The sequence below is a fragment of the Miniopterus schreibersii genome, assembly GCF_964146895.1.
Source record: "Miniopterus schreibersii genome assembly, chromosome: 5".
Lineage (NCBI taxonomy): Eukaryota > Metazoa > Chordata > Mammalia > Chiroptera > Miniopteridae > Miniopterus > Miniopterus schreibersii.
Genome location: NC_138106.1, coordinates 89,504,458 through 89,528,139, shown reverse-complemented (window position 1 = coordinate 89,528,139; position 23,682 = coordinate 89,504,458). Strand labels below are relative to the sequence as shown.

General features: G+C 43.8%; 1 protein-coding gene across 2 annotated transcripts in view; it reads right to left on the bottom strand.

Annotated features, from left to right (window-relative positions):
- The window catches only part of GK5 (glycerol kinase 5), an 87,016-nt gene that overhangs the window by 51,680 nt on the left and 11,654 nt on the right, over nucleotides 1-23,682 (bottom strand). The window contains exons 1-3 of one of the 2 annotated variants that reach the window (XM_081138935.1): nucleotides 18,005-18,101; nucleotides 16,809-16,902; nucleotides 13,047-13,122 (exon numbers count right to left, since the gene is read on the bottom strand). In XM_081138935.1, the coding sequence (XP_080995061.1) occupies nucleotides 13,047-13,122; nucleotides 16,809-16,902; nucleotides 18,005-18,013 (179 nt within the window). In that variant the 5' untranslated portion in view covers nucleotides 18,014-18,101. Of the gene's footprint in view, nucleotides 1-13,046; nucleotides 13,123-16,808; nucleotides 16,903-18,004; nucleotides 18,102-23,682 lie in introns of those variants that run through there. The other variant, XM_081138934.1, reaches the window with a different exon arrangement.

The window sequence follows — 23,682 nt, the reverse complement described above, 5'->3', positions numbered from 1 at the left end:
AAGCAAAATAAAGATACCAGCGCCCCCTGTCCTTGTACTTCTCTTGATGCGCACAATCAGACAAAACCTCTGTACCTACCAGGGGCTGAGGGAGTGCCTGAGCCAATTTCTACACCTCTCAACTTTGGGATGGGTTTAGCAAATGGCAACCTACCAAAATTTGTCTAATAAAAAGAAATTCAGAGATTAAAGATGGCAGTGGGCTGAGTGGAAGCTACACCAACACTCTCCCGGGACCAAACTGGAATGACAACTAAACTGGAGAAAAACCACCCTGAATAATCAATTGCAACTGAAGACGAGCTAGAGACACCCTCGTAACTAAGGAGGAAAAGGGGACGCCACATAGAGACTGGTAGGAAGTGAGGATGTGAGAGGGCTGGCTGGGCTCCCACAGGCAGCAGCTGAAGGTCCCGAGGGATAGCTCAGTTGTGGGGGGTCCCACTGAGGATTCTGAGGCCTAAATCCCTGGCGGGGTTTCCCAGCCCAGAGCACCAGACCTCAGGCAGGTGCCCACATAACATCTGGCTGAGAAAAGCAGCAGGGTTTCTGTCTGCCAGGGAGAGGCCTCTGGAACTGCAGGCCCCCTCTTAAAGAGCCAACACACAAAGTTTTGTGTGGAGCCTCTCATCTTGGGCACCAGCAGAGGAGGGGCAGAGTGGACTGGAGCTGTGTGAGGAGAACCTAGGGTTTTGGGATCTGGAGATAGAGCTCAGAGGGGAGTCATCGGGACTCCTGTGCTGAGTCATTCCCCCCAGACTGCAGAGGACATCTTTCTCTAGAAGACTTTTACCTTCCAAGCAGCTTTTGCCAGAGGGGGAAGCAACTGCCCCACCCTGTGGGAAAACCTCTGGCCCCACCCAGAGGACCTTCTACAGCCTGGGGCTCACTGATGTTCAAGAAAGCTGACTGATCTGATCACACTTGATACAGACTGGAATGTGCAATCAAGACTAACCATCCTGACTCAGCAGGCAAGAAAAACCCAGTTACACGCTCACAGGAATTGTCAGCAATAAAGTCTCGGGATCAAACTTTGCATTCATGCTTTAAGTCAACTGCTGACGAGCAGAAAGAGACTAAGAGCTGCATTTGTGCTACTTTCAATAAGACTATGACCGTGATACAAGAACTACAAAAGCAAACAGAACTGGAGCTGTCACACAGACAGAAAAAGAGAAAACTGCAGTACAGCAATTAAAATCTCACATGTCAGACTTATGAAGAAATGGGCTTGCAAAAGGGAACTCTAGCGGAGAAGAGATCAATTCCAGAGAAATTTAGGAAGATGTCTTATTAGCACTTGGTAACTAGAGGTGGGGTATGATGAAAGAAAAGATTTGGCCTGGGTAATTAGATAGTGATGCATTTCACAAGAAAGTGGAACAAAAGAGGGGTAGATATGAATAAATTCCAGTCAAAAGCATGGAGTGGGAAAAAAGGGATTTAAACAATATATGCACACACACTTAGTTTTGCCATTTCAGGCAAGAAAGTCTTAACATTATTTTGCATCTGTTTTTGCTATAATCAGGATAACAGATGTCCTGGACTATCATAAAAGGATGTTTATGTACATAAGTCAAATGTGAATGAGTATGCATTGGAAATTAAAAGATAGAAAGAAAAAAAGAGAGAGAGACTGATAACAATCAGCCACCCCACCGTGTGGAGTTTCTATAGCCTGAGGCTCCTTAAGAGAATCAGATTAATCAGTCTGCAGGCAAAGGCAGACCTTAGAGTGCTTTGAGTCTTTGCCTGATCTGCTTCTGGACGGAAGCCTTGGAAAAGCAGACTTTGGTGAGCATCTTGTTCCTGCCCAAACACACCCGATCCGAGCAGAGGGGATCTCAAGCAGTGGGTTGTTGATAGCTCCAAACAGAGTACTCAGGGCCAGTCACAAACAGCATCTGACATTGGCCTGCATCAGAGACCTTCCAAAAAGACTGAGAGTCCTAGCAGACCTACCTAATACATAGAAACAAACCCAAATAGGTGGGCAAAATGGGAAGACAAAAAAACAAGCCCTAACTGAAAGAACAAGAGAAGTTTCCAGAAAAAGAGCCAAACGAAATGGAGATAAGCAATCTACCACAGATAGAGTTCAGAATATTGATTGTAAGGATGCTCAACAGCATGAAAAAAGATATGGAAACTGTGAAGGAAATGAAGAATGACATAGCAGAAATAAGAATACATTGGAAGAATAAACAGCAGATTAGAGGAAGCTGAGTATTGGATCAGTGAATTAGAAAACAGGGTAGAAAAAAATCATTCAGAGACCCAAAAACAAAAAACAACTTAAAAAAAGGGCAGTCTAAGGAACCTGTGGGACAATATGAAATGTAACAATATTCTCATCATAGGAGTGCCAGAAGAGGTCGAAAGTAAGCAAGGGTTAGAGAACCTGTTTGACGAAATGATGGAAAAAAACTTCCCTAACCTGGAGAAGGAAAAAGTCACACAAGTTCAAGAGGCACAGAGAGTCCCAAGCAAGAAGAACCCAAAGAGGCCCACGGCCAGACACATCATAATAAAAATGCCCAAAATTCAAGTCAAAGAAAGAACCTTAAAGGAAGCTAGAGAAAAGCAATCTGTTACCTACAAAGGAGCTCCCACAAGGCTGTCAGCTGACTTCTCATCAGAAACTCTACAGGCCAGAAGAGAATGGCATGAAGTATTCAAGGTAATGGAAAGCAAGGATCTGAAAACAAGACTACTCTATCCAGCAAGGCTATCATTCAAAATAGATGGTGAAATAAAGAGGTTTCCAGACCAAAAAAAAAAAGCTAAAGGAGTTTATCACCACCAAACCAGCATTGCAGGAAATGTTAAAGGGACTGCTGTAATTGGAAGTAGAAATAGAGAAACACAGGCATAAAGAATTAAAGTGGCAATAGATAAGTACCTATCAATAATAACCTTGAATATAAATGGATTAAATGCTCCAATCAAAAGATATGTTAACTAAATGGATAAGAAAACATGATCCAAATATATGCTGTCTACAAGAGACCCACCTCAGAACAAAAGACTCACAGAGGATGAAAGTGAAGGGATGGAAAAAAATTTTCCATGTAAATGGAAATGAAAGAAAAAGCCAGGGTAGCAATACTCATATCAGACGAAACAGACTTCAAACTGAAGGCACACTAGATCAGAGGGATTTAATTGACATTTACAGAACATTTCACCCCAAAGCTGCTGAATATACATTCCTCTCAAGTGCACATGGGTCATTCTCAAAGATAGACCACATGTTAATTGTATCTAGCATATTCTCAGATCACAATGGCATGAAATTAGAAACCAACTACTGTAAAAACACTCAAAAACATTCAAACATATGGAGGCTAAATAGCATGTCATTAAACAATAAATGGATTACCAATGAGATCAAGGAAGAAATCAGAAAGTTCCCGGAAACAAATGAAAATGAACACACAACAACCCAAAATCTATGGGACACAGCAAAAGCAGTCCTGAGAGGAAAGTTCATAACACTGCAGGCCTCCCTCAAAAAACAAGACACATTTTTAGTAAACTATCTGACCCTACAACTTAAAGAATTAGAAAGCTCCCGTGAGAAGCCTTCTGGACCAGGGCTTTTGTTTGCTGGGAGATTTTTTTATTGTTGCTTCGATTTCATCAGTTGTTATTGGCCTATTCAGGTTTTCTGATTCTTCCTGATTCAGTTTTATATGATCTCACTCATATGTGGAATCTAATAAATAAAACAGACTGAGGAACAAAATAGATCCAGAGACATAGAAGCATGGAACAGACTGGTGAATCTCAGTGGGAAGGCAGGGGTGGGGAGTGGGTGGGGAGAGATTAATCCAAGAACTTACATGCATTACACATAACCCAGGCCACAGACAGTAGTGTGGTGAAGGCCTGGGGGGGGGGGGGGGAGTGGAGGAGATTGATGGGGGGGAAGGGGGAACATCTATAATGCTTTCAGCAATAAAGATAATTTTTTTTAAAAAAACTGAGGAGAAAAAAAAGAAATTCAACAAACTGGGTCAATACTATCATAAAGGTACACAACTAAGAAATATAGTAGAAATGAATCACTTTTCCTTTGAGGCTCCTGCAAATCAACCACTGGCATCTGCTCACCTTCATCATCCCTCTCAGGCGTGCTTTCTGGCCTCTCTCCCGTGTGCCTGCAACCGTGTTCCATTCCTAAGGCTGACATTTCTGCTCTTATTTACCGGTCCACACCCACGGTCACATCCTCAATTTAATTAACTGGAAACATTCTACTACTGAACTTCCAATGTTCCAATACATCAGGCAACAGGTATGGCAGTTACAGTCATGGGCTACAACAGTCAGGAAACGCCCTGAGAAAGGCGTCACTAGGTGAGCCCATCGCTGCGCGAACATCGAGCGCATCTCGCAGGCCCAGGCACTGCGCCTGAGGGACGCTGCCCACCGCCCTTAGGCCGCAAGCTGTGCTCCAGCAACAGGCCGGGCTGTAGGCGTCGTGGGCTCCCCCTGCGCCGGGCAGCACGAGACTAAACCAGGCGCGAGAGGAGATGATGCCACCAAGCGACGTGCCAGGAGACGCGGGGCTGGGGCAGGCGGACACTTGCAGACAGCTTTGTCTACAAGCAGGAAGTGCGCCCCCAACCGACGGGAGGTCCGCACAGCACAGGAAGTGCACAGACAGACAGCGCCTGGTCCCCGCCGTCAGTGTTCCGCTCTGTGCGTGGCTGCGCGGGCCCCACGGCCCACCCGCAGCGCCCTCGGCTTGCTGCACCGGCGCTGCGCAGGCACGCGCGTGGCGCGCCCCGCGGAGAGGTTGTGACAGCCACCGCGTGGCCAGGCGGTGGAACCGGCGCAGCTCCACGGCCGGCTTATGGCACCGGCACTGCGCAGCCGGGCGCTGGGACCCACGTCGCGACGCGGCCCCTCACCCCTCTCAGTTCTCGCCAGCTCACTCCCCGCAAACACTCCGCCACCTCTGGTCCCTCAAGCACCCCTTTCCTTCCCGCCGCGCCGCTCCAGGCTCACTCACTTTCCTGAACCCCATGCTCTATCATTTTTAATAAGAACTTGCCTTTCTTTCTTTGGAATGGCGGGAAAATGCACACACCATGAAATGCATCCTTCTAACCATTTTCAGTGCACAACTCAATGGCATGAAGTACATGCCACAAAGCTGCACAAGCATTACCACTATTTCCAGACACTCCAGTTGATTCCACCTTCTTGCTATTTGAATAATGTCACTATAAACACTGCCAATGGGTATCTGTTCTCAGTTCCTGCGGGTGGTCACTCAGAATTGCTGGGTTATATGATAACTCTGTGTTTCGTTTTTGAGGGACTGCCAAGCTGTTCTCCACAGTGGCTGCGCTGGTTTACATTCCCACAACCAAAATACAAGAGTTCCAATTTCCACGTGCTCACCATTTGTCATTTTTGGTTTTTTAAGTTATAGCCATCCTAGTGGGTGTAAAGTGATATCTCATTGTGGTTTTGATTTGCATTTCCCCAAAGACTAATGATATTGAGCATTTTTCATGTTTATAAACCATTTGTATATTATTCGAGTCCTTTGTCCAGTTATGAATTGGGTTGAGTTTTTGTTGCACTGTAGGAGTTCTTTATATATTCTGGACATGACTTCTTTATCAAATACATGATTTTGCAAATATTTTCTCCCATTTCATGAGTTTTCTTTTCACTCTCTTGTTTCCTTTCTGTTTTGTTTTTCACTTTTTTTTTAAATAGGAATCACATCACTCACCCATATCATGAGCATGGTACTTCCTTTCCCTTTAGTGATCCCGTCACCACTACCATTAGTCCAGATCAGGGGAGTGAACCTATTGTCTTAGACCCCAACCTTAGATGAAACTCAAACCAAACATACTAAGACACGCACCTTCCACAGGACATGCTGCAATGGTTTTAAATATCAAAGACTATAAATTTTCTCAGACACATTTTTAAAATTCAATTTGCATATTATGTCAAAATAATTCCAACATGGCTTTGTTTCTTATTATTTATGATTAAATCTAGGGAAAAATGTTCTACTTTGGAAAGTTCCAATAGTTAAGAAAATGAAAGAAAAATTAGTTATCATTAACAGTTGAAAATATCTTAATAGGATTCTTTGATGTACAAGTTTTTAATTTTCATGAAGTCCAATGTATCTATTTTTTCTTCTGTAAGCTGTGCTTCAGATGCCACTTAAGAAACCATTGTTAACCCCATCGTCACAAAGACTTTCCTCTATGTTTTCTTCTAAGAGTTTAATAGTTTTCTCTTTTAAGTTTAGTCTTTGATCCATTATTTGAAGAAATTTTTGTTTATAGTATAAAGTAAGGGTCCAACTTCATTTCTTTGCGTGTGGATAGTCAGTTTTCTCAGCATCGTTTGTCTTTCCCCATTGCCTGGTCTTGGCACCTTAGGAGAGACCAACTGTACTAGTTACCTTGGGCTGCCATAACAAAGCATCACAAACTCAGGGGCATTAAGACAATAGCAACTGTCTCACACAGTTCTGGAGCCTAGAAATTCACAGTCAAGGTGTCGACAGGCCCAGACTCCCTCTGAAACCTGTCAAGGAATCCTTCCCTGCCTCCTCCTGGCTCTGGTGGTTTGCAGCAGTCTTTGGCATTGCTTGGTTTATAGATGCATCCTCAAAACCTCCCTCTTCACATGATGTTCTGTTTCCACATCCATATGGCTGTCTTCGTATGGGGACACTAGTCATACTAGATTAGGAACCCACCCTGCATTATGACCTCATCTTAACTAATTACACCTGCAATGACCCTATTTCCAAAGTTCATGCTTTGAAGTGCTGCTGTTGCTTCTGTTGGGTTATTTCCCCCAACTCCCCCATACTCCTAGATTTGAGATTACTGAGTCAAAGGGCAAGACAGTTTCCAGCTCCTCAGCTGTGGTGAAACCCCAATATTTGGTGTTATAGTTAGGATCGCATATTGATAATTTTAATACTTCTAATGCCACCCAGTTAAACGTCTTCCCAGCTAGGGTGCCTGCACCAGAAAGTGCAGGAGAGTATTGGGACCACCAGTTTTACTTGCTAAGTATTTGGAGACATAAATTTTTTATAAAACAAACATGAATACATTATAGAATACTACCACAATGCACGAGTGAGACACTTGCCATGATCTCACATATTGATCTTTCTTTTTGTTAGTTTAACATACAAAATTGCACCTTGCTGTAATAACTTGAAATAACTTGCGAGGCTGAATACCGAGAGGCGCCGTGTACAGGAAAGACAGTAGTTAAGGGAGTGGAAAGTGGTTATAAGAAGTCATGAATCCTGAGTGGGACAATTTTAAATTATATCGTTTATAAGGTGTAAGTTTATATCTTAATGTATCATTTTAGTTTTTAACAGGTCAGTCTATCGAATGTCCCTAAGGCATAACTGACTCCTTAGGTCAGCCAGTGACTCTGGCACCTGGTGTCCCCCCAAGTAGGGCAGAGTTTTCCTGGGTGAGGGCTGGAGCTGCCAGTTTATGACCTGTCCTAACTATTTTTGCAAAGTGTACATTCCTTATTGTGTGGTCTCTGAAGTTCCTGAAACTTCTGTTATTTGTGATCAGCTACTGATCTGAAAAATATTTTTTCCTTTTTTTGATAGGTTTAATCTTTATTGCTGAGAGTATTAGAGATGTCCCCTTCCCCCCGCTGGCCCCTGCACCCCGCTCCCGCCCCGCCCCAGGCCTTCCCACACTGCCGTTTCTCCACGGGCTCCAAACTACCCATGAAGGTGACGCCCTTCAGAGCTCCCACCAGACGCCGCCTGCGGAGCCCATGCAGCCGCGAGGCGGGGAACCGGGGGTCAGGCCCAGGCTGGCGGCACCGCCCACGGCGCGTCGGCGGGCCTTCCGCGGCCCCCTGGCTCCCGCCACTTGCTCCAGGGATGCGGGCGCCGAGCACGCCCCTCTTACCCGGGGCAGCAGCCCCGACCGCCCCGCACTGCCCCAGCCGCTGAAAGGGCCCGAGCTCTGAGCGAGTCCACTGCAGGCTCTTCCCAACGCCCTCCGCCACTGCTCTGCGTGAGGTCGCGCTCTGCCCCTTGTTAACTGTCTTCTAACCCCTAATCTGGGATCTTCTCTCCCGCCTTCAACACCACCACCACTGAGGAAAGTGACAGCCTCGGGAGTTGGCGCGTATTTCCTCTCTATGGACTACACCTTGTCTTGCTCTCAAAGCGACTTAAAATGATAAAAGTTTGTCTACTGTCTTCCATCGCTTCCTTCTCCATTCTCCAAAAATGGCATCTCCAAATTTTCACAAGGTTCCTCAAGCCCTAGGGATCTCAAGGAAATCGGAACACAGAAATTAACTCTCCTTCCTCGGCCTCCCACGCCTCGGCCAGCTGGGCCTGCAGCCGTCGGGCGCGCTCCTCGGCGCAGGGGACAGTCTTTCCCCCCAAGGCGCAGGCGGGGCCCCCGCCGGCTCTGCCCATCCTGCCTGTCTCCACCGCGTCACTCAACCAAACACGCCTTCACCTCTCCTCTAGACACACTTCGTCCCCCCTTTGAAGCAGAACCACAAACGGCTCCCTGGGCGCCAGGTGCCCACGGGGCTGGCCCGGCGTGCCGCAAGCCCCCCCCAGCCCAGCGCGGCCAGCGGCGGCGTGCTCCGGTTACGGGCGGGCGAGGCGGCCTTTCCGCAGAGCGGCTCCGGGCTCCGCGGCCCCCTCCCCGGGCCAGGACAGCGGGCGGCTCTCCTCCTGCCCCAGTCCTCTGCACACTGGCTGCCCCGCAGGCTTTTCTTCCTTTGACGGCCAGTTAAATGCTGGCGTTGGCTGAGGGTCGCGTCCCTGGCTCCCTTCTTTTCAACTGGCTGCTCTGGCTGAAAAATCTGAACGCAGTCGTCACAGAACCACTCACCAACCCCTACCTGCAGGGCAGCCTCTCACAAGCCGCCACGCCCCTCAGATCCCCCAAACCGCCCCACGTGACCACAAAGGCCACGTGCCCACCCCACCCGCTGCGGCTCCTCCTCTGGGTGCCAGCCTGAGTTCATGGTATCCTTCGGCTGCCTCCGCCGAAAGCTTGGGGGGGAGGTTCTTAACATCCCTGGAGCTTATATTCTAAAGGGGGTAAGAAACGAATGGGGAAATAAATATTATTCCATATAATGATTATGCTATGAAAAGGAACAGAGTAACTGGGGTGGTATCTGTTCAGACATGATGTCAGAGGCCTGAAAACAACAGGCTTCAGAGAGACCTCCCAGTGTAGTCCCCCGTCCAGCCCACCCAGTGTCAAAAGTGTTCCTCCTAAAATGTCAATTTGGTCATATTACTCTCCTGCTGAGCATCTTTTGATAGTTTCCCACAGCTTATAAGAGGCAAACTTCTTCCTCCAACAAATGGCCCTTCCTGGTCTGGGACCCTCCAGGTTCATCTGCTCACTCACAGGTTTGAGCGCCCACTATGGGCAGCTGCTGCTCCAGGTGAAGGACCCAGTGAGGACAGGGCAGACAAAAGTCCCACCACTCATGGAACTGCTTACATCTCAGAGTTGTAATAAAAAATATGCAAGGAAGTAAAAAATTTAGGTAAGTGATATGAAGGCAATAAAGTGACAAAGTGATGGGCAAGTTAAGTGGACAGGGAAGGTCTCCTAGGAGAAGGGATCTTCGAGGTAAGGCCTGAATGATAAGAGGTAAGTCTCGGGTAAGAGAACTCCAGGCAGAGGGAACAGGAGCAAAGCCACTCCTTCCAAATGTGGGGTGGGGGGTGGGGTCCCAGAAACAGAGCAAGCCCTCGCAGCTGGAGCGCAGGACAGGAGGAGGTGCTTGCAGGCGGGATCAGAGCGGGGAAGGCGGCCACGGTGGGGCATGGCCCTGTCCCTATTTCACCCCGATTTCTGAAGTACTGTGGATGCTTCAGACACCGTCGCCTTACTCCTCGGGCCGTCCCACTTAGGACACTCCTACTCACCCTTCACGACTTGGCTCCAGCCCTGCCGGTTGCTCAGTGGTTAGAGAGTCAGCCCACACACGGAAGGGCACAGGCTCGATTCTGGCCAAGCGCACATACCTGGGTTGCAGGTTCAATCTCCAGCCCAGTCGGGGTGCATGCAGGGAGGCAACCGACCAATGTGTCTCTCACATGGATGTTTCTCTCTCTCCTGTCCCCCTCCCTCCCTTCCAGTCTCTCAAAAAAAAAATAAAAGGAAGAAAAAACTTGGCTCAAGTGCCTCTGGGAAACCCTCTCTAGCTCCCCATTCTCCACTCCTCAGTCTCCCCTCCGGCTCCTTCACTGCCAGGCGTAACAGTCCACAGGGGGCCTCGGGCTGCGGCCAGCTCTGCACGCACACGTCTGCACTGACCACTGGACGGTGGGCCTCCTGACGGCACAGGCTTTTCACTTTCAGGTTCTCACCACCGAGTCCAGACACCAAAGGGGTATTTGATAAATGGAAAGTGTTTTCTACCAGTAACAGCTAGCAGATTGTGTTTGACAGAAATGAAATCTATTGATATGTGATTCAGAGACAGGAACTGAAGAAACAACACACTTATGAATCTTTTTTAGAACAAAAGGAATTGAAAGCAACCAAAATGGAGGAGATATCATTTAGAGTAATTTTAGAATACAGGCAAGTGGGGGTTGTGGGAAGACCATATGACTAAATATATTGAAAAAAATTCACCCTGAAGAATTTGGAAAAAACCCTCAAGGACTGAATAAAAGTTAATAAATAACAAGTTTCCTGGCATCGGAAGGTGGAGGGGTAGAAGGGGCACAAGGCGAAAAACAAAAAGGCAGTTGAAAGTTTGAGACTTCCTGACGGCATCTATATGGAAAACAGCGTTTCTGTGGCCACAGAGACAGACACGCAATGGGCACAGGAGAAAAGACAGCGAGGCAGGAAGAGGAGCTGGCTGGGACCGGGCGAACAGCGTCACCCCACGAGGCCCAGTCTGTCTCTCTTTTTCCCTGAGAAACGAGCCAGGAGTGTCAGGGAGCGTGGAGAGCCTGCCAGCGTTACAGGCACCAGGGCTCACGGGCCCGGGCAGGAAAGGCTCCCTGTCTTAAGGTAAAGAAGCATGAAGCCTTCGGTGCATTTTTTTTTTAAATATCCAGCATTTCGGTCCCTACAAGCAAAGTTTCCAAAACTCTTGGAAGACTAGCAAAACCTTAAGGAAGGACGGCCAGGAAGAAACTCTCAGTTAAGGGTTTTAGGAAGGAGTCCTACCCTCTGCAGCAGCGACACCAGGAAGGACAGTGAACTGTCTTGGAAGCTGACTCTCCCATTTCTCCTAAAAGTGAGATAGCTCCACTGCCACAGGAAAACTGCTTCCTAGTACTTTCAGCTTCCTGTCATGAGCGACCTGACCTCCAGATCCAACCACTCGCTATACTTCCAACCAGTGGCTTCCCTCAGAACACTCTGCGGCCTCTGCTTCCACATCACCCCCCCAGATTCCCCTTGGTCCTGTTCTGCCAGCTTTCTGCTCCCTAACTCCCTTTACATGGGGGGGGGGGGCACAGACGGACTCATTGTCCAAATCCACAGCCATCTTCTCTCTGTCCATATAATCCCTACCAGAGAATACACCCCCTCTCTAGACTTCACCTACGTCAACAATTCTCAAGTAGGACTGATTCTGCCTCCCACCCCAGGGGCCGTTTGGCAGTGTCTGGAGACATTTTTGGTTGTCAAAACTGGGGGAGGAGGCTACTGGTATCTAGTAGGTAGAAGCCAGGGACCCTGTTAAACATCCTTCAATGCTCAGGACAGCTCCACAACAAAGAATTACTTGGCCTAAAATGTCAACAGTGCCACTGTTCAGAAATCCTGATCTACACAGTACACTGATGACTTGAGTTCATTCATTTCTTCATCTGAAAAATATATTACCTATTTAAGACATGCTATGCCCAAGTCACTGGGTGGGGAGTTGGATGGGGGGTGCAGGGGGACTACAGGTGCAGGGATCAACCTGAGATGCATTATGCCTGGGAGAATGAGCACCTATCTGGAGGAAAGAGCCACGCCTCAGCCTAAACCAGGCCAATGTTCTAACCACCTCTGGGATATCTCCACATGCACATGTCCCAAGCCACACATTTTATCACGCTCCCTTCTACCCACCTTCACCACCACCTAACTCATTCCTTCCTTGTCTTACGGTCTCTACAATCTCTATCATATCTTCCCAAACATCAAGGCAGAAATCCTGTTAAACCTGAACTTCCTCTTGCCTAATACTGACTTCAAAGCCAAGTCCTTGTGAATTCACCCTGATTATATTTCTTAGACCTGCCCTCATGCCCCACACCCACCACCAATCTTCCTCCCTGCCCAAGCCCAAGATGCCCTCTGCAGTTTAGTGCTTTGTAACAAAGAAGCATTTACAGTGTTTCTGTTGTTTTCGAAAGAGTATATGCTTTGGGGTACAAAGATAATTTGGAATCTTGTCTCTACTTATTAACTAAGTGACCTTGAACAAGTTACTTATTTCCCTGAGCCTGTTTTTTTCCCTACTGAAATACAAAATGCCAAAACAGCAAGTTTCTCTGCAAGGGTAATGGAGCCTGAAGTACTATCACAGGTACTCACTATGTGGTAGCTCGTAGGGAACTGTAACTGTGTGTAATCTATACATACTTCTGGTGCTGTATGTACTTAAATATTTAAGTTGGAGTAGACTGAAAATATAAACCATAATTATAGTATTGTTTCTGAAATCTGTTAGGTTCTCTGAATCTTTTTAGGTATAAACTAATTTTTTAAGGTCTTCAATCAAGGCTTATTTGAAACACTAATTCACACGGAAACAGAGAAATGGGTAATTTTAATAACAGCTAAAGTGCTTTTACTGTTACTCTTTTATATAGGTCAAGCCCAGAAGACATGCAGGAACATACTTTATAAGCCAGGGAGTGGGCATACTTTCACCCCTCTTAACAAAGCAAAATTGTTCTTAATTCACAAACTTAAAACTCCCCAAACAGCTTTCACAGCAGGGTATTCACTGTGGTAGGAACCCAGCAATAGAGGGCTTATCACACTCACTTGTTCCACGTAATAAAGGTTGCTCTCTGTGTGGAAATGCCAAGACCAACAATCTGAGTCATCTCTATTTCAGCAGCTGAAAATAAAGATGGGTAAATCACGTTTAAAAGCCAATAAAATTTTTCTTTATAAATTGTAATATGGAAAAGAAATTGAGTATAATCTTTAGGAAAAACATTTAGGTTTAGCATTTTTTTCTTTTTATTGTTTCAATATTATTTTGTATTGGTTACAGGTGTACAGCACAGTGGTTAGACAATCATATACTTTACAAAGTGATTCCCCTGATATTTCCAGCACTTACCTGGCATTTAAATTTTTTAAAAAAAATTTTTAGAGAGGAAGGGAGAAAGAGAAACATCAATGTGAGAAAGAAACATCTATTGGCTGCCTCCCGTATGTGCCTCAACTAGAGACTGAATCTGGAACCTAGGTATGTGCCCTGACCAGAAATTGAACCCACAACCTTTCAGTGTATAGGCCCGACCTGGCATTGTAATAACACACTGGAACTAATAAAGAAAGCATTACTAAGATGATTCTGTATGTAGCTTTTTTTTTTTTTTTTTTTTACACTTAAAGGGAAAAATAGTCATATTCCAATAATAACAAAATGACTTTTTTGTCTTTAAATGTTTGGAAAAAAAATTATTAGAAGTCAGATTGTCTTTTCCGACTTTTGGAAAGGTGAGAAATAGATGGCGATAGAGGAAAATCCCCAGTGAAAGTATCGTTTTTAAAACTCAGATCTTATTTTCCACACAAACTGATGCTAGAATACAAACAAAAACATAGTGGGGTTTTTTGGTCCAAATTTCTTAAAATATAGCAAGTTTTTTGTGATGCTCTTTTTAAAAAGTATTTTACCCCACTGGGCAAATTAGAGATGTCAATTTGAGCAGAGGAAGACAAATCATCCCCTCCACAGTACTCCTTCCAATACTTACCTAACCTGTCCTAACATACTTACCCTAACCTACCCATGAGGAAATAATCAGACAACCCCAAAATGCAGGACAGTCTACTAAACGGGTCTATAACTTTGAAAACTGTCAATGTCACGAAGAACATGCTCTAAATTAAAGGAGACCACACAGATTGCCAGATGCAATGCCTCATCTTAGGCTAGGTTCTGGACTGAAAACAGAAGTTATTAATGACTGGAGGAACGGGAATCTGAAGACTCAGCATTAGAAGATACTGCCGCTGTGGGCTGAGAAACTGAGGACTCCTCACGGCTAACTGGGCTCAAATTGTAAAACACAGAGCCTCGGGGTCCTTTCCAGAGAGACGCCTGTCGTGAAGGTGCGCCCCGCGGAGAAGCCGCCCTGGCGGGCCCGCGCCTCCCGCGGCTGAGCCGGCCTCGCGGGGGTCCTGGAGGCTCGCGGCACGCGGAGGCCGCCCCATCCCCTGCGGCGCCCGCATCTTCCCCAACCAATCAGCGCAGCGCGTCCTGACCAATCAGAACAGCGCCTCTGGATAATCAAACTGACGACTTGGAGCCCTCGTTTGCATGAAGACGGACCAATCAGGGGCCAGCGCAGGGCCTTCTCTGCTCCGGGAGCCCGCTAAGAACGGCGTTTCCCGGCGGGGCCCACGCTGCGGGCCGACCACCGCAGGGGAGCGCGGCTGCGGGGCCCACGCTGCGGGCCGACCACCGCAGGGGAGCGCGGCTGCGGGGCCCACGCTGCGGGCCGACCACCGCAGGGGAGCGCGGCTGCGGGGCCCACGCTGCGGGCCGACCACCGCAGGGGAGCGCGGCTGCGGGAGCGGCGGGCCGAGCTGTCCCAGAGGAGCCGGCCCCAGGGCGGCCTCGCCGCCAGGCCGCGTTCCCAGCCCTGCTGTGTCATAATGAGCTGTTTTGTACTCAAGTTCCTTTCTGCGCTGTACCCCAAAATGAGGACTCCTGTGGGTGTTGAACTGCGGGACTGACCACCGGCTGACACTGTTCCTGTGGACCCTGCTGTGTGACAGCCGCGCTGCGTGGGGGGCAGAGCACTCCTCTTCTTCGGACACAGTGCTGAAGTATGTAGGGGTAGCAGCCGATTACGTCACAACCAGACCTCAAATGAATCAGGCCGGAAAGTTCGAGGAGGACGATACCTTGCTAAACATGTCTGAATCTCTAAAGGGATTCAGTGTACTATTCCTGTAAATTTTTTATAGGTTTTGAAATATTTCAAACCAAAAAGGTGAGAAAAAGTAATTCAGCCAGAAAAATGTAAAAGACCTTTAAGGATTTACATTTACAAGTCGTCTTTCATTATGTTCTTTAAAAGGCTGCATTGAAAACATTCTGAAAGAGTTAAGATTTTGGACCATGGCTGCAGCCAGGAAAGCACTGATTTGAGAGACCACACAGAAAAAACAAAAACATATTTTATAATAACGGTTATGATAGTGGGAGGGACACACAGAATAGAGCCACAGCTGTTTACTAATTATTCACTTACTAACTATAGATAAGAGGCTTTCTTACAGGCCCTGGGAAACTGGGGGATGTGCTACAAGAAGAAAATACATTTCCAAAGCAGACCAAGGACAGAACGCACTTTAATTTGGTTGCTGTGCTTGGCCCCAGACCCCTCCTCCGGGAATTTGCCTCGAGAATGCTGACCATTCTCTGGTCCCAGGAACGGGCTGAGCTGTTTGTAACATCACATAGGATTAGCCACCTGGTTATCGGACTTCGAGCTCCTGAAGGCCAGGAGGCAGCCCCGACCCACCCCTTTCCCTGTTACACTTGCAGCTCCCAGCTGCACGCAGTTCTCGTCTCTCTAACCTGCATATAATCAGCAAGCTGACAGAAAAAAACGAAAAGGAGAGAACTTCCAGGGTGACCAACTGCTCTCCCTGTCCTGCTGGCATTATTGGAATAAATGCTCAAATGTGATTCAACCCTGTCTCTGCTTAATTTGGCTCAAATGGTGACATGTGGTCTCGGACCCATTGTGTCCAGTTTCAGTTAATCAGTTGTAACTCCAGCCAGCAGGAACTGTGTATTGTCATTTTGTTTATAACCTGCTGGTATTTTGTACACAACAGGAAATCAAATAGGCATTAGCTACACCTGGAATAAAGAAGGAAGGTGAGCCTTTAGACCGTGACTAAAAAAAAACTTAAGCCACAGGACAGAGATGCTATTACCTTTCCTTGAGAAAGTGACTCACTATAAACTGCACTGTCCCCTGAAAAATCCTGGGAAAGTACCATGAAAGGAAAACAGCAAAATGGAATGGATATTGTCAAGAGATCAATCTAAAATGGAGCCAGGAGGCCTCTAGGAAGCTAAGCTCACACCCTCCACGTGAAACTGAACTTTTGAACTGGGCTAAACCAAATGTCTATCTCCTGATATAGTTTCTAGAACTGGCTCTACATCACTGAAATCACTTAGCAATTGACATAATTAAAAATGTGTAGCTCAGTGTAAGTCGGCTTGCCAGCACCAAACAGCTCTTTCAAAGCGACTTGGGTAACCCTTTGGAAGGCCTCTTTTTTCTGTCTTCATAAACTCTGTCCCTTTCTTTCGTGTTTAGAACAGAGTTGGGGTTTCTAACCAAATGTATGTTTCTGATCCCTAAGTAACACTTTTGTTTTCCTTGATATTCTTGGTCAAAACTGATTGACATTGTGACCCTAATAAAATACTGTATGTATACTTATAACTTAGGGAGCCCCAAAATTCTATAAACGACTGAGGAAAACACTTATTACAAACAAAATATACTTTACTATTTTTATTTTCATAAATCAAATTACCTTTGACAGATTCTTTTATTACAGCAACAAATTGAAGCCAGAGAACATCAGGATCAATTTCGACCCAGCCAATTTGAGGGCAAAGACTTTCTACCTATGGAAAAGACAAGATTCAGTAAAAACAACATGAGATCAAGTCAGTAGCATGTGGGTCTTAAGATTACTGGTTAAAATCATTAACATCATGATTCTATTTATTATATAATTTATTTTTATTGTTAAAGTGGAAAAATATTTATATGAAATATTTATATGAAATAAAATATGAAATTTTTTGGCCAAAATAAGTTTTCTTTAGTTCATGAGTTTACAGAAGATATTCGCGCTCTTTATTTTATCTTTATTTTCCAAATTTATCTTTATTTTCTGAGTTTTCTACAATAAAGATGTGTTATTTTTGCAATACAAAAAAAGTCAGGCTTTTAAAAATCAAAAATTAACAAACAAAATACCAAGTTCTGGTTTAGACTATGTTGGAGCAAACATACTCCACCCTGCCCCTCCCACTGAATGCAGAAATAACGCCTGGACAAAATGCCCATGCAGCTACTTGTGGGCTCAAAACAGTGTATGGGGGCAGGCAGAGTGGGTCAGAAGATAGAAACTCAAGTACCACTGGACTGGTGGTAAGTTTCCTATATTTCTTCTGGTATCCCCTGGCCTGGGCTCCAGGCAGCCTGAAAAGCAGAAGTGGGAACCAGGATGCAGTAAAAGCCCCAAGAGAAGTACTCTTTTTTTGGCTAACACTCAGAGGGAGTACGGAAAAGCCCCATTTTTCTTCCCCCACCCCCACTGCCTCCATATTTTTGTTCCAGACTAACAGTGGCTGCCGCAGTAACCACAAGCACCTAAAGTACTGAGGGGGTAAAACTTTCTCTCCAAAGGAGCTCGGGGTCCAAGGGGCAAGGTGAACCCCATGGCCTTTTTCTCTCTCTCTGCTCCTGATGCTCAGCCCCAGATGTGGGAAATGCCTGGCAGAATAGTGTAACGAAAGCTCCAGCTTTCTGGGAAGAGGGCCTGAACAGTACCAGGAAGATCTGAGAGGAAGCAGCTTGAGAAAGCTGTTCCAGAAAGCTGGGTATAAATCCTAGGCGCGCCTCAAAGCTGCGCATGTGTAAATGCAATCCTACACAGCTAGCAAAGGTGTTAAGCTCAGAATTAAGGGACAGATGACTTGACCACTGGGAGGTACATACACAGGGCATATCCAAACAGTACTGCCAAGTTTTTGAGAAACCAAGTCCACAGAAGGCTGGTCAGAATTTTTAGCCTGAGCCCAACTGCGTTACCTACCTGCTAAAAGAAAAATATCAACGTTCATCATAGGATTTACACAAGATCCAGCGTTTTATACCATGATATTCAAAGTGTCCAGGATACAATCCAAAATTTCAAGGTACATAAAAAACAGAAAAATCTCAACTCACATGGGAAAAGAAAATCAACAGACACCAATGCCAAGATGACACAGGTATCTGAAAAAGGCTCTCAAGCAGCTATTATAAGATTGCTCCAAGAAGTAAGGGCAAACTCTTTTGAAACAAATGGAAACATAGAAAGTCTCAGCAAAGAAATGAGACACAAAGAAAAACAAAATAAAAATTTTAGAATTGAAAAATACAATAATTAGGGGAGTAGGAGAAATTGTGATGAAGACCTAATGTGCAGACAGCATGGTGACTATAGTTGTTAATAATATATTGTATGCTTGAAATTTGGTAAGAAGTAGTTATCAACACACACACACACACTAGTAATTTTGTGAGGTGATAGATAAGTTAATTAGCTTGATTGTGATTATCACTTCACAGTGTATGAGCATACCAAACAGAATGTTGTACACCTTAAATATTTACAGATTTTATTTCTCAGTCATACCTCAATAAAGCTGAAAAAATCAATTTAAAAAAGAAAAACGTAATAGTTAAAATTTAAAAACATACTGGATGGGCTCAATAGTAGAATGCAGACACCAGAAGAAAGTCAATAAACTTAAAGATGGACCAACAGAAATTATCTATTCTGAATAACAGAAAGAAAAAATATTAGAAGAAAATGAATAAAGCCTCAGGGATCTGTGGGAAAAGAGCAAAAGGTCTAATATTTATGGCATCAAAGTCCCCAAAAAAGAAAGTGTTCCATGCAGGAAAATATTACTTCAGGGAAATAATGGTGCTAAAAACTTTCCAAGTTCAGTGAGATTTCAAATCTGTATATTCTAGAAACTGAGAAAACGCCTAAGAGGGTAAGTCCAAAGTCATACACATCCAGATTCACCATAACTAAAATGACAAAAACCAAAAACAAAGAAAAAATTTGAAAGCAGCCAGACACATTGCATATATAAAACAATGATCTGAATGAGTGTCGATTTTTCATCAGAACCATGAAGGCCAGGAGGAAGTAGCCAACATTTTTAAAGTGCTGAAAGAACAGCCATCCACAATTCTATATCAAAATTCAAGGAGAATTTTTGTAGATGCAGACATTATGATTCTAAAATTTATATGGAATGGACAAAGAACTAAATAGCCAAAGAATGTTGAAAAGAATAAAGTTGGAGGAATCACACTACCCAATTTCAAGACTTACTAACTATAAAGCAACAGTAATCAAAAAGCTGTGCTACTAGCACAAAAGAGACAAACAAATCAATGGCACAAAATAAAGTGCAGAAATAGACCTAAACAAATATAGCTAATTAATTTCTGACAAATGTATGAGGCAATTCAATGGAGAAAAGATAGCTTTTTCAACAGAGTTTGAACAACTACATATGCATGTGCAAAAAAATTTAACTTCAACCTAAACCTCACATCTTATACAAAATTAACCCAAAATGGATCATAGACCTAAATGTAAAATTGCAAAATGTTTAGAAGAAAACACAGGAGAAAATCTTTGTGACTTGGGGTTAGGTGACGAGTTAGACATGACACCAAAAGTATGATTTATAAAACAAAAAAATTGATAAATTGGATTTCATCAAAATCAAAAACAGTTGCTCTGCAAAAGATATTGTTAAAAAAAGATGAAAAGACTACATACAGACTGACTGAAAATATCTGAAAATCATAAAACCAATATAGGAATCATATCCAGAATATACAACAAAATCTCAAAGCTCAACAGTAAGAAAACAAACAATCCAATTAAACATGAGCAAATGCCTTGAACAGGCACTTTACCAAAGAAGATATATGGATAGCAAGTAGGCACATAAAAATATTCAACATCACGAGCCATTAGGGAAATGCAAATCAAAACCACAATGACACGTCACTACATCTATTTAGATGCATAAAATAAAAACACTAACAACCTAGAGTGTGGCGAAGAACAAGCGGAACTCATCCTCTGCTGGTGGAGATGCAAGTGCTGCAGCCACCCTGGGAAAGTTTGGCATGTCTTGTTAAATTAAACATTCACTTATCCTACCAGTCAACAACCCCACTCCTATGTATTTATCCTAAAGAAATGAAAACTTACGTTCACATTAAAATCTGTGCAAAAATGTTTATAGCAGCTCTATTAAAAATCTCCAGAAACTGGAAACAACCCAAACATACTTCAACAGGTAAATGAATGTGGTATATCCATAATGGGTTACAACTCAGAAGTAAAAAGGAATGAACTATTGATATACACAACATGGACAAATCTCAAAGGAATTATGCTGAAAAAAGCTAATTTCCAAAGGCTATTTACTGTATTGCTCCACTTAGATGATGTTCTCAAAAAGAAAAAGCTAGTCATGCAAAATAGATCAGTGGCTACCAGAGGTTAGGTACAAAAGGAGGGTCTGACTACATAGGACTAGCACAGGGGAGTTTTCGGGGTTACTCCTATACATGTGCTAAAACTCATGGTACTTATTCACCACAAAAGTCAATTTTCCTGTATATTAATTTTAAAAATAAAATAAACCTATGGCTTCAGGTTAAAATGATGACTTAAACATATGTGTTTTCTTTTTGTTTTTTGTGTTTTTTTTAAACCCTCACCTGAGGATATTCTTTCCATTGCTTTTCCGAGTGGAAGGGAGCGACACACAGATTGGTTGCCTCCCTTAAGCGCCCAGACCGGGGCTAGGGATGACCCTACAACTGAGGTCCGTTTCCTTGACCAGAATCGAACCTAAGACCCTTCAGTCTGACGGCCAGTGCTCTAATCACTGAGCCAAATTGGTTAGGGCTAAACATATGTGTTATATTTCCAATTCCTCTCAAGACTCAATAAAAAACATTAAAATGGTCTACGCAGAAGGACAATGAAAAGAGAGCAAAAAGATTCAGACCAGGTTTTAACAAATGTTTTTAATATTAACAGTGAGTGGGTGGAGCGGTACATGGCTAAGCAAAGAAAAGAAAACTGATAACCTCACTCCCTGCACAAATTAAACCACATTTATGCTCAACCTCTGGCAGAGATACTAGGGTAGAATCCCGAAACTCAGAGGTACCTCCAGAGGCTGCGATGCCAGATGCAGCTGAACAAAGGATGGTTCAAAGTCTTTATAAGCATCCCCAACTCCCCTCCTCCAGCCAGAGCACTGCCCCTCCCTAACCAGGCCCGGAAGGAGGTTTACTCGGCCTGGGGGCCAGGTGTGAACCAGAGTTGTTCTTCACTTGCAAATACCAGATGTAGTTGAACAGGATAAGACAGGGTACTGAAAACACAAACAAATACCAACCAAAGATCACCATTTAAGGAAAACCTCTAATCTGTAAGGAAAGGCCAAAATAAGAGAAAAACAGGAACTCTGAGGAAACAGACAATGTGGGAACATTAAGGTGATACAGGGTGATATGAAAAGAGAATCCAGTGAGCTCATCAGAAACAAAAGATGTAACAAAATCTATTCCCCTTCTATCAAATAACAGTTCTGTTCTTCCCGTGTAAGACTTTCCTGACCAGACTGCATGGCCCAACTGCAATAAGCACGTCCTCACCCTCCAAGCAGTGAATGTGAGAATCATCGTTTCCAGCCGACAAACCTTCAGACTTGATGGTAACACTCCCGAGTCACTCCCCCTCTCTGCCAACATCTCTAAACATGTCACAACAGTGAAATCAAGCCATACTAAAATTGAATAAGAGTATCATCACAGTTAAAAGAAAATTTGTTTTTGTTGCTTAAAAACAAAAGACAAACAGGCTTTTTCCAAGAGTGTACAGAGGATACAACAGCATTGGCGATTCCACTGTCTTCTTGGGAGTGGCCTTTCGGTACAGTAAACCCTCAATTTTGTGGACCTCAATTTAACAGACTTTGGATTTAACAGACAAAATTTCTGGTCCGTATGTCATATGTGAAAATTAACACCCTGATAATTTAAAAATGCTTTTAACCAAGATCTGCTTAAAATTAAATTAACAGGTTATTTTTGTTATTAATTCAGTTATTTTTAATAAATTTTAGCAAACAGGCCATATGTTGGAAAAAACACTGTAGTAATTTTGCCAACATAAGTTAACTATTACATATTTATAACTATAGTTTACATATTTAAATCCAAGAGTCACTACTGATAAGCAATGTTCAGGGAATGATTAGCACGAGATCGCACCACACCTCCCACAGTAACTGGTTCTGTTGTCACATGATATGACTTTCTGCAACAGTTTTTTGTTTTTGTTTTTTAAAAATTATATCTTTATTGATTTCACAGAGAGGAAAGGAGAGGGAGAGAGACAGAAACATCAATGATGAGAGAGTCATTGATCGAGCCTGCAACCCGGGCATGTGCCCTGACCAGGAATCGAACCCCAATCGCCTGGATCTCAGGTCGACACTGAACCGCTGAGCCACGCCCGGCCGGGCTCTGCAACAGTTTTAACTCGAGCCAGCCGATGTTCCCAAGTGCACTAAACCACACCCCTGCCGTGTGTATGTTTACTGGAGGTGACTGGTGAATGCACAAATTTACTAGACCTATTCAGTATAAATTTAAAATTACAGTAATACATATAGAAAACTTTTCCGTGAAATTAAACTTTTCATACACACTTAGTTTTAATTACACAAACGTGTGTACATAAGTAAAAGCGGGTAAACTAACTAATTTGTCAATTTTTTAATATATGCATTCAAAAAACCTACTTTATTATAAAATGGACTTTCGGCTTTAATGGATACTCCCTCACCCAAATTAGTCCATTATATCAGGTTTTACTGTAGTATTCATTCAAGGAAGGTTTTATCTATTGTGGAGCATGCTACTCCAAAGGGGAACATGATAAACTTTCTCAATTTTGAAAAACCAAAAACATTAAATATTCACATGTGGAATTTTCAAATCTAAATACTATTTTAGAATATAACACCAACTCTTAAAGTGTATTTATATATTTTTTTATCATTTTTGAATTTTCAGTTACAGTTGACATTCATTATTAGTTTCAGGTGTACACACCCAGTGATTATATAACTTACAAAGTTATTCTGATAAATCTCCCACCCATCTGACACCACACAGTTATTAGGATATTATTGACTATATTCCTATGATGTACTTTATATCCACCTGACTATTCTATAACCAACCTGCACTTTGTAATAATCCCTTCACCTTTTTTACCTATCCACCCAAGCCCCCTCCAATCTGGCAACCTTCAAAACCTTTTCTGTATCTATTAATCTGCTTCTGTTCTGCTTGTTCACTTGTTTTTTAGATTCAATTGTTGATAGATATGAACTTATTGGCATTTCATTGTTCGTATTTTTTATTTTATTTTATTCTTCTTAAAGAAGAGCCTTTAACATTTCATATAATACCAGTTTGGTGGTGATGCACTCCTGAGCCTCTTATTGTATGAGGAGCTCTTTATCTAAAGAACTTTGATTCTAAATTATAGTTTTGCTGGGTAATCT